This window comes from Astyanax mexicanus, chromosome 19 (genome assembly GCF_023375975.1).
Source record: "Astyanax mexicanus isolate ESR-SI-001 chromosome 19, AstMex3_surface, whole genome shotgun sequence".
NCBI lineage: Eukaryota > Metazoa > Chordata > Actinopteri > Characiformes > Acestrorhamphidae > Astyanax > Astyanax mexicanus.
The window spans coordinates 9397300-9409519 of NC_064426.1; the positions used below are offsets into that span (position 1 = coordinate 9397300).

Here is a 12220-nt window from a genome sequence, read left to right on the forward strand (position 1 = left end):
TGCCCTCATAATACCAAAGACACACTGACACACCCTAAATCCATCTGCACTATGCAGAATTGACCTCTCGCCTATTGATCACTAAAATATGTCCTTAGACGAGTATGAGCCCTGGTAACTCTAGCATGAGCCAATAGCTTTCAGACCAAAGAAAAGGCAGTAAGTTCAGTCATGATATCTTGCATAGTCAGCACTCTAAAGCATAAGTGTTTTGATGTTGTTTTTTCCCTTATAATTTAATTAGTTTCCTTTATTTTTCCTTATCTATTTAATTCCAAAAATGCTGTTTTGTCCGGAAGATTTTTGGACTGATTCTTTTTTTTTTTTTTTTTTTTTTTTTGTATCACACCAGATACTAGATACATCATATTTCAAAGATCTTTTTTTGCAATTTATTCTGTCTTAAAATAAAAAATTTACAACACAAAATCTGTTCTGATTTTATATAAGGTAATATGGAGTTTTGTAATTGTGTGGTTTGGGAAATCTGAGCCATATTTATTAGTGTAGACTGACACCTACTGGTTGTTATGTGACACTGACTAAAGCATCTCTTTAAAAGTCTCTTAATGTGTCTCAGTGTTTCTACAGCAGGAGGTTTTTGTACAGGGTTCCTGTTGATGTGTTTCACTGTGGGTATCGAGCGCAGTAATACACAGCTGTATCTTCAGTCTGCAGATTCTGTCCTCTTAAAGACACTGTGCTGCTGGACGTGTCTCTGGATATTTCAAACCTGCTTTTTAGTTTATCACTGTAGCGAGTGCTACCATCACCACATATTCTCCCAATCCACTCCAGAGCTTTTCCTGCAGGCTGTCGTATCCAGCTTGTACAGTAGCTGCTATCACTCAGTGAATATCCAGAAACTCTACAGGTCAGTGTAGTTGATTGACCAGGTGCTACAACTGTAGATCCAGACTGGCTCAGTTCAACACAGTGAACACCTGTTAAAAAGAAGTATTTTATCATTTATAAAGAAAATGTATGAGAGATGAATGATTCTAATTTAACTGAATTGTATTTACTCTAATAAAGACTCACAGGAAACAGCTGCTAACAGTAACAGCAGTAGAGGAGTAGAGAACATGGTTGATGTTGAAGATGAACAAGAATAAACTGTTGATCTTCACCACAGCATGATTTAATACATGGTTAGGATGGAGAATTTGCATAGAGCTGCTCTTCATGCTAATTTGTTGCTCTGCGCCATCTACATAATACCCCCACCTCTAAAACTAAAAACACTGGAGGAGGTTCTGATTTTATTGAAATAGTCTTAGAGAGGGATCATCTTCTTGAGCGATGCATAAAAAAAGTCATTGGGTAAGAAGCATCATACCTGAGAGATTCTGTCTACAACAAATTCTGCACTCCCTTACCCTCTTTATTCCCTTATACTGCTAACATTACAACTTTCCACCACCTGAAGAGAGCTGATGATCATCCGTCTCTACAGGGAGTCGATATTCCTCCTCTTTTTATAAGTCGTTTATATGATCATCTGAATTTCTTACTAAAGTGACGACCATCTGACAGCCATCACCCTCCCAATGATGATACCCCAAGTGCCCTCACTTCATCCCACATATACCCTTCCCTAAACTCCTATCCTTCATCCTCCTGCACCCCTGCAGTGTTTAAATCAGTTTCCAATGTAAGAAAAGTCCTCCAGTAATGTTTTAATCAGTCAGATGAACAGAGAGAGAGAAAAGAAGGACCTGGACCCAACAGACTGTCGACTAACTAAGTTGTTCCAGTGTATATGAATAAAATCACAATCTGAACATCCAGCCTCCTGAATCCTGAATCTGATTCCTGAAGGCTGAATTTCTAACAACTTGGTGCCGTGACCCGGATTTATAAAACACCTAATTTTCTATGTTTGAGGTTTGTACATTGTTTTTACCTAAGCTTTACCACATGTTTTGAAAGACACAATGTATTTGAGCCATGCAAAACAAACTAAATGCCCTCTTTTCTGCTTCAAGAAAGCCTCTGACCATTTTTTTCTATGGGATTCAACAGAATATTTACCCACATTTTAATTTCTATGAGATTAATATAACCTGGGGTTGATTTTATGGCTTATTTTTAGTAAAGGTATAAAGGACTGGATTTTTTTACTGATGCAGGAATGTGCATCGTGGAAAGTGGAAAAATGACTGACATGGTGCATTCTGACAGGACTAAAAATCCTGAGGATGTATGGTAATTATTAATTGTCCCACCTTACCAGATATGGTATATTTAGGTCTCTTGAACAGAGTTGAAAATGCTAGTACCGTATAAAAGAATAATATACCACTCACTCCCACAGACTGGCCCTGTAGCTTCAGTGTTGTAATTTTTATCTGGCTTGAATTTAAACCCTCTTACATTGATTTTTATTGACTTCCAATTTCTCCTATGAAGTTTTTATCTTTTATAAGCAAACCACTGATAGTTTGGGAACCGTGGGAGCTTTATTTATTATTGTAGACTGACACCTACTGGCATCTCTTTAAAAGTCTCTTAATGTGTCTCGGTGTTTCTACAGCAGGAGGTTTTTGTACAGGGTTCCTGTTGATGTGTTTCACTGTGTCTCTCGAGCGCAGTAATACACAGCTGTATCTTCAGTCTGCAGATTCTGTCCTCTTAAGGACATTGTGCTGGTGGATGAGCCTCTGGTAACTTCAAACCTGCTCTTCAGTTTATCACTATAGTATATGCCTCCATGACCACATATCCCTACAATCCACTCCAGAGCTTTTCCTGCAGGCTGTCGTATCCAGTGTGAACAGTAGCTGCTATCACTCAGTGAATATCCAGAAACTCTACAGGTCAGTGTAGTTGATTGACCAGGTGCTACAACTGTAGATCCAGACTGGCTCAGTTCAACACAGTGAACACCTGTTAAAAAAGAAGTATTTTATCATTTATAAAGAAAATGTATGAGAGATGAATGATTCTAATTTAACTGAATTGTATTTACTCTAATAAAGACTCACAGGAAACAGCTGCTAACAGTAACAGCAGTAGAGGAGTAGAGAACATGGTTGATGTTGAAGATGAACAAGAATAAACTGTTGATCTTCACCACAGCATGATTTAATACATGGTTAGGATGGAGAATTTGCATAGAGCAGCTCTTCATGCTAATTTGTTTCTCTGCCCATCTACATAATACCTGCACCTCTAAAACCACTGGAGGAGGATCTGATTTTATGAAGTAAAAGACTAAGAGAGGGATTACAGGAAAATACTCTTCAGATCAGGATCATTTTCTGGAGTTCATGAATTAAAACCTTCTTAAAATAATTTTGATAAACTATCTTATAGTTCTGCAAGTATGACTTGTATGTGCAAATGTTTAAACATATTTACTTCTACATCACTCCTAACATCTTCTTAAACTATTTTTAAGACCCAGTGGTTTTGAGCCGTGCAAAACAAACTAAATGTCTTCTTTTGTGTTTCAGGAAAGCCTCCAACCTTTTATTTCTATGGTATTCAACAGAATATTCAACCACATTTTTATTTATATGAGATTAATATAACCTGGGGTTTATTTAATGGCTATTTTTTTAGCAAAGGTAAAAGGCTTTGGAATCTTTACTATTGCAGGAATGTGCTGTTAGGAAAAATGACTGATATGATGCATTCTGACAGGATTAATAATCCTGAGGATTACTTTGCCACACCTTCCCAGGTACAATATATATAGAGCTCTTGAAAAGAAATGAAAATGCTTGTACCTCATAAAGGAATATTATACCACTCCCTCCCATAAACTGGATTTGTAGCCTTAAACATGTTCTGAACAATACTGAACAATCCAATATACAATATTAAAATTTTCCTAAACAGCAAACAACCATTTAAAAACCTGTTTATAAGAACTCAAAATATCATATCCTTTCAAAATCTTGTATGTATTGTTTTGAATTCCTGTAAGAAACATTAAACTATTGGGGCTCCAATTGGTCCAGGAGAAATAGGCACTTCCACTATGAGATCAGGAGATCGCTGGATCGAATCCTGGTCATGCTGCTTGCCATCAGCAGCCAGAGTCTAAGCGGGCACAATTGGTCATGCTTTCTATGGGTGGGTAGATGGCACCCTTTCTCCACATTACTCTATAGGTGATGTCAGTTAGCACAGGGTCTGTTGGTTTATGTATGAGAGATGAGTTGCTGCACTTTACTCTGAGTGCACTGGCTATTCGGTAATGTTTGAAAAGAGGCGATAGCTGACCTCACATGTATTGGAGGAGGCATGTGCTAGTCTTAACCCTCCTGGTGTTGTGGCATCATTAGTGATAGAGAGAGTGCAGCTGACTGGGTGGAATAATCGGAATAGCTAAAATTGGAGTGAAAATGGGATAAAAATGAATAAAATAATTAGTAGAAAAAGTAAAATAAAATAAAATAAAATATAATTATGTATTTATGGGAATTTTTATTTTTATAGAGTTCTTTTTTTACATTCTTCATTGTATTTTTTCAGTTTCCAAGTAAATATCTAAACTATCTTTGCATAAACATGTGAGGTTGAAAATAAATGTTGTGTATACAGTATGCCTTTAATATATTGTAGCAATTTTATTTGGCTTTATTCTTCTTACATGGAAATTTGTTATTTTTTATAATTAAAACACTGATAGTATGGAAACTCTTGGGAGCTTTATTTATTAGTGTAGACTGACACCTACTGGTTTTAATGTAGTTCTGACTAAACATCTCTTTAAAAGTCTCTTAATGTGTCTCAGAGTTTCTACAGCAGGAGGTTTTTGTACAGGGTTCCTGTTGATGTGTTTCACTGTGTCTCTCGAGCGCAGTAATACACAGCTGTATCTTCAGTCTGCAGATTCTGTCCTCTTAAAGACACTGTGCTGCTGGACGTGTCTCTGGTAACTTGAAACCTGCTCTTTAGTTTATCACTATAGTAAGTGTTACCACTTCCACACATCTCTCCAATCCACTCCAGAGCTTTTCCTGCAGGCTGTCGTATCCAGTGTGTACAGTAGCTCCTATCAGTTACTGAATATCCAGAAACTCTACAGGTCAGTGTAGTTGATTGACCAGGTGCTACAACTGTAGATCCAGACTGGCTCAGTTCAACACAGTGAACACCTGTTGAAAGTGAAGGACGTTTTGACGTTTAGTGAGAAATATTTAGTGCATATAAATAAAAAAAATTAAAAGAAACATCATCAATCATATTTATTATAATGATAATTATTAACTTACAGGAAACAGCTGCTATCAGTAACAGCAGTAGACGTGTAGAGAACATGTTGAGTTCTGGAGCAGAACAAGAATATGCTGCTGCTGATCTTCACCACAGTCTTCTTAAATACTGTAAATAGGAAGAGGTGAGGAATCAGAATTGAGCATCAGTTTATGCAAATGTATGACTCTGTTCCAACCATTTAAATAAGGTCCTCTCTGTATATATAATGTATCTCTGATGCTGACCACAGTCTTCAGCTGAACTTGTTGTGTATTTCTAAAGTGGTCAGTGAAGAGACATATGGTAATCTTCTCTGTTTCTTACAGTACCAGATGTTCTCTTGTTGATGACAGAAGAAGAAAGAGTTTGAGATCTTCAGATACAGCTTTATTTCATTTGGAAATTTGTCCAAAGCTCAGACACTGACAGTAGCCAGGCCGGAGTCTGGCATTGATGGCCGAGCACCACGACCCAACTGTGGCCCAACCTCACAGCCTCACTCTTAATCCAGACAACACAGATTATATATACACTTTTTCATGGGGGGCAGGAGCACTCAGTAATCAATAATTATTAGTTGCAGATCCTAAGTTAGATGGTCGATCCCTGATTTTTTACATTTTAAAAGATTATATTCTACAAATTTTCTGGGTTTTAGGTGTAGTATCTTGAGCTGTGATGTCATGTAGATGTATGTAATAGGTCTTCGCTGATACTGTTCTTTGTAAAAGAAAATCTGATCCTTGAGCTCTCTCTCTGGCCAGGTTCTTTGTTCAAGGTTTTTAAATACCCCTAAACATCCAATCAGAAATCAGAAATCCAGAGGCTATTTTGTGTGGAATATATTTACAGGATAATGGTGAATAGCCTTGCTTACAAATGTGTATGCTCAAATATACGTCATAGGTTAGAAAGTATTTTACTTTTTGGTCATGAACTAATGTTTCGCAACATTCTTAACTGACTAATTTCCCAATCTACACTTCAACAAATGTGACTAAAGCAAGAAAAATGTTACAATGTAAAAGATACTGTCAGCAGTTTATTTAGTGATATTTAGAGTCTCTCTTACAGCATACATGCAGTTCTTCCCATCACCCAGCATAGGACAGGTCTGCAGGTCTCGGCCACCTTTACAAAGTATAACACAGCACTGAGTGTTTTAATATCTAGCTCTAATACACAGCACCACAAAGCATCTTATAGGTACAAACTTTCACTGTCACTTACTGCACATTAAAATACTAAAACACTGCATAAAAATATAAATTTGTGAAAATAAACAATTAACAGAGCCATATTTTACACTTAAAACACAAATATTTCACCTCAATATATTAAAACCATGCGGTTCCCTCCAGAGCTGCACATTCAACATAAAACCATGAAAATAATTTACAAAACATCTCAATATAAAGTAAATACTCTTTCATACAGTGTTCCAGAACCTTTTACTCTAGTTTAAAGCACAATATAACTGTGGGGAGTTTTCTAAAACAAATATTTTTAACTGAACGCTTTAGAACAGATCCTACCTTCACAAGGTATAACACAGAACTGAGGCTCACTGCTTCCCAGTGTTGCCAACTCCTCAGTAAGGAAAGTAGCTATTGGCTGTCCAAAAAATCGCTAGAAGTCGCTAAATGACGTCATCGTCATGTTTTTTAAGCTGTAAAGCATTAAGGTTGTGGGAGAGAAAAAAGTGAGTAAAAAACACCATAAATGTGTTAGAAATGTTACAAATGAACAACTTCTGTTGTTTTTTAAATAGGAGGTCACATTTTTACAGTAACTTCATTTTTACGTGAATTACATAAATTAGTTTTTTGCCATGTTCTTAAATGTTATTATAAGAGCAGCAGTTAGCCGGAACTGTTATTCTACGTCTTTTTTAGTTTTTTTTGTTTGTTTGTTTATTTTAGTTTTATTTTTTACGTTTTCTTAAGTTTTCTTTATTTTTAAACCTATCATAGACAAATTGTTCAATGGTTCAATAGATATTTAGCTTTGTTTTATTAATTTATTTATTTTTAGCTTTGTATTTAGCTTTGTTTTATTTTATTTTATTTTTTTTTACGTTTTCTTCTACCTATCATAGACAAATTGTTCAATAGATATTTAGCTTTTTATAAAGAGGCAGACACTGTGGAGGAGGTGAGTGACAGGCGAATGAGGTGAGAGAATGACTGATACTGTGTGAGTTAAATTAAGGGATTTCTGTTCGTCACACTAAAGACACATTAATATTTATACTTCTGCTCTGTAAATACAGAGCGGGGTCAGTCAGCGGCGGCTGTGGGCACGCGCGATTCATTTACAGTGTGTTGGTGGAGCGGTGTGTGTGTGCTCTGACAGTCAGACTGCACTGTGAGTGGTGTGGGGCGGGGCTGACGGCAGCGCCCGCTGCAGCGCGGAGGACAGTAACTAACCCACTAAACAAAGAGACGTTGAAACGACGTCTTTTCTAGGTCATTTTTGCACGTCCAATTTTGGTCTCCTGAAGGTGCAGACTGTGACGCCAGACGACGTCTTTTTTCTGACGTCTTCTGCACGTCCAGTATTGACGTCCCCCAGACCTCGGGATAAGGGCTAATTCTAGTTTAAATTAAGTCGTTGTGGACGTCTTTTCTACGTGAAATTTACATGTATATGTTTTATAGACCAACTACTTTGAGGCTCCCTGCATAACTGTAGTGCCATTTCAGACGGTGGCAACTGTTCCATTGTTCCAGCTTCAGCAGTTAACTGGAAACGCATACAAAGCTAAGCCAAACAATTACTGGAACAGGTTCACAACCTTCTGGAACTAGTTATGCACGTTAGTTATACACAATATGCTTTACAAATAAATTGCATTTCAACCCTCTCACTTTTTTCAAAACATGTCAACCTGCAAAGAACCAGTAAAAGCAAGGGATAAATTAATTACCCCCATCTTACCACTGTTGATTTTAAATTGACCCTTTCTGTTTGGGGAAACATTAATATAATAATAAACATAATGAGTAAATCTCATTTGGGGTTAATGCCTTTATTTTACATCAACATAACATACACCTTAGATTCACACCATAACAATTTCACTAAACATTTACCTTCCCTTAAAACTATTACAGCTTTACATTACACCTTCCCTTAACATTATTATACCTTCCCTCAACACTATTACACCTTTACATTACACCAGGGGTCTCAAAGTACCGGCCCACGCGGTTTCATACGGCCCCTCACGGGTTAACAAAATAAACATACATCTGGCCCGCAATTCAATTTAATTATTTATGCTTTATTATGTTCGTTTTCATATTTTATCTTAACTTGTATTTTGGTGTGTGTGTGTGTGTGGTTTTTTTTTTTTTTTTTGCTTACTTTACTTTTACTTGCCTGCTTTAGTAGTCTTCAGTAGCCTTCAACAGTCTAACCTTGCTGCCGTGGTGTGTCCACTAAACTCCGTAGTTATAAACATCCTGAGGTTAGCAGCGCGCTAACTGACCTGTTTATAATGTAATCCGAGCAGTGACTCCGTGACGCTGCTCTAAACTGCTGCTGTTAGCTGCTTGGGCTGAAAGATGAACTGTAGAGAGCTGTATTATCCGGTTAGTGGGGTTATTTTATTTCATACACAGAAGAACTTAAAAAATTTCAAAACGCTCCAGACAGGCTCAGCTGAGTCCTGTAGCCCGTGGCTGGGCTGTAGCAAGAGCGCGTGTTCATCTCAGAGTCGCCAAAAGTCTCTAATAACACCACAAAAACTGGCTAGATTTGTCGCTAGTCGCTTTTTAACAAAAAAATTCGCTAGAGGGTCTGAAAAGTCGCTAAATATAGCGACATAGTCGCTAAGTTGGCAACACTGCTGCTTCCTGAGCAGCCAATTACTGTAGGCGGAGCCAGAGTGCGACCAAGCGGCTCAGAGGGGAACTACCGCCTACAATACCATAACACACGTTAGATTACTCGCTAATAGAAAAAAATGTTCAGATAAGAGTATTAAGACCACTAGTATTAAGACTATTCTCAATAAATGTTGAATTATTAAATAGGTTCTTAGACTGCTCTCAGCTTTAGCTTTGATTGCTGCTCAAATTCACTGTGGCATTGTTTCAATAAGTTTCTGCAATGTCACAAAATTGATTTCAATCCAGTGTTGTTTGATTAATTTTTCACCAAGATCTTGCAGCAGCATTGATGATGATATGATAAGTCTGACTACTGCACAAAGCAGCTCTTCTCCATGCAGCACATCCCAAAGATTCTCAATGAGTTTAAGATCTTGACTCTGTGGTGAACTCTCTCTCAATCCATGTGTGAAAATGATGATCTCATGCTCCCTGAACTCTGCACTCTTTCACAATTCCAGCCTCATGAATCCTGACATTGTTATCTTGGAATATGGCCGTGCCATCAGAGAAGAAATAATTAATCCATTGATGGAATAACCTGGTCTATATTCAGTATATTCAGGTAGTCAGCTGACCTCATTCTTTCAGCACATACTGTTGCTGAACCTAAACCTGCAGACCAACTGCAGCATCAACCCCACATCATTTACTCATTTAAATCCAGGTGGAGACTTTTTTTTTTTTTACTAGGCAGTGTATACTGTATATGAACATACTTGTCAGAAGTTTGATACAAAACAAACTGTCTTAAAATAATATATATATATATATATATATATATATATATATATATATATATATATATATATATATATATATATATATATATATATATATATATATATGTATGTATAAAATAATACAACATAAGATCTTTTGGAACTCTATTATGATTTTCTTACTTGTTATGAGTTTATTCCTTTTTGAGTAGATTTAAATTGATCTTAAAATTAAATTGTTTACATTGTATTTTTTTTTACTTCATGAACCGTTTTCATATGGCTAGTAAAAGTGCAATTTTATAATACTAAACAGTATCTGTTTTGAGTATATATGAGGGGATAGGAAGTTTTCTAATTGGGTTTTCTCAGGAAAAAATGAGTTTGATTTAGTGAAGTACACTGACACCTACTGGTTGTAATGTGGTACTGACTGTAATATATCTTCAAACGTCTCAGTGTTTCTACAGCAGGAGGTTTTTGTACAGGGTTCCTGTTGATGTGGTTCACTGTGGGTATCGAGCGCAGTAATACACAGCTGTATCTTCAGTCTGCAGATTCTGTCCTCTTAAAGACACTGTGCTGCTGGACGAGTCTCTGGTAGCTTCAAACCTGCTCTTCAGTTTATCACTGTAGAAAGTGCTACCCCAACCACATATACCTCCAACCCACTCCAGAGCTTTTCCTGCAGGCTGTCGTATCCAGTATGTACAGTAGCTGCTATCAGTCAGTGAATATCCAGAAACTCTACAGGTCAGTGTAGTTGATTGACCAGGTGCTACAACTGTAGATCCAGACTGGCTCAGTTCAACACAGTGAACACCTGTTAAAAAAGTGTATGATAAAAAGTGTATAACAAATAATTAAAAAGCAACATCATTAATCAGCTCTACTGTTAGAAAGACTCACAGGAAACAGCTGCTATCAGTAACAGCAGTAGACGTGTAGAGAACATGTTGAGTTCAAGAGCAGAAGAAGAATATGCTGCTGGTCTTCCCCACAGTGTTCTTAAATACTTTTAATAGGGAGAGTTGAGGAATCAGAACTGAGCATCAGTTTATGCAAATGCATGACTCTGTTCCAACTTCCAAATAAGGTTTGTGGCCCAACCTTACATCCTCACTCTTACTCCAGACAGCTCAGATTATATATACACTTTTTCATGTGAGATAGGAGCACTCAGTAATCAATAATTATTAGTTGCAGACCCAAGTTGGACAAGTTAGATGGTCGACCCCCTGCTTTTTACATTTTGTAAAAGAGTATATTCTACACAAGTAAACTGTGTTGATTTTTTTATTACAGTGGCAAACATAGTCATACCCCTTGAACTTTTCCATATTTTGTCACATTACAACCACAAACAGAAATATATTTAATTGAATTGAAATATATTTAATTAATTTGAAGTGAAGTGTGAAAAGTATTCAGCCCCCTTTTCTCTCTTAGTGCAACCACTTGCCTTCAGAGGTTGCCTGATAACTGCTAATGACTTAAAAGAAAAGAGTTCACCTGTGTTTAATCTAATCTCAGTACAAATACAGCTGCTCTGTGACAGCCTCAGAGGTTGGTTAAGAGAGTATTGGGGAGTAAACAGCATCATGAAGTCCAAAGAACACACCAGACAGGTCAGAAATAAGGCTGTGGAGAATTTTAAAGCAGACTTAGGCTATAAAAAGATTTCCCAATCTTTAAAAATCTCACAGAGCACTGTTTAATCCATAATCTGGAAATGGAAAGAGTATGGCACAACTGTAAACCTACCAAGACAAGGCCATCCACCTAAACTTACAGGCCGAACAAGGAGAGCACTGACCAGAGATGCAGCCAAGAGGCCCATGGTGACTCTGGACGAAATGCAGAGATCCACAGCTCAGTTTGGGGTATTTGTCTACAGAACCACTATTTGTCGTGCACTGCACAAATGTGGTCTTTATGGAAGAGTGGCACGAAGAAAGTCATTGTTAAAAGAAAATCATAAAAACTCCCGTTTGCAGTTTGTAGCCAGAAGCCATGTTGGAGACACAGCTAACATGTGGAACAAGCTGCTTTGGTCAGATGAGAGCAAAATTCAAAATGTTATTTATGTATGGTGGAGAATTAACACTGCACATCACTCTGAACACACCATCCCCACTGTGAAACATGGTGGTGGCGGCATCATGCTCTGGGGCTGCTTCTCTTCAGCAGGAACAGGAAAGTTGGTCAGAGTTGATGGGAAGATGGATGGAGAAAAATACAGGGCTGAAATCCTGGAAGAAAACCTGTTGGAGTCTGCAAAAGACTTGAGACTGGGATGGAGGTTCACCTTCCAGCAGGACAATGACCCTAAACATAAAGCCAGGGCTACAATGGAATATTTTAAAACAAAACATATTCATGTGTTAGAAT

The 12220-nt window shown here is 37.3% G+C and overlaps 2 gene segments (V, D, J or C); both read right to left on the minus strand.

Moving 5' to 3' along the window:
* Window positions 1–408: 408 nt before the first annotated feature.
* LOC111190139 (Ig heavy chain V region PJ14-like) lies at window positions 409–1140 on the minus strand. The segment is given in 2 exon segments: window positions 409–944; window positions 1042–1140. Coding segments are annotated over 2 exon segments (363 nt in total).
* A 9186-nt stretch (window positions 1141–10326) lies between these two features.
* LOC125784361 (Ig heavy chain V region 914-like) lies at window positions 10327–10838 on the minus strand. The segment is given in 2 exon segments: window positions 10327–10652; window positions 10739–10838. Coding segments are annotated over 2 exon segments (363 nt in total).
* Between the last annotated feature and the right edge of the window lie 1382 nt (window positions 10839–12220).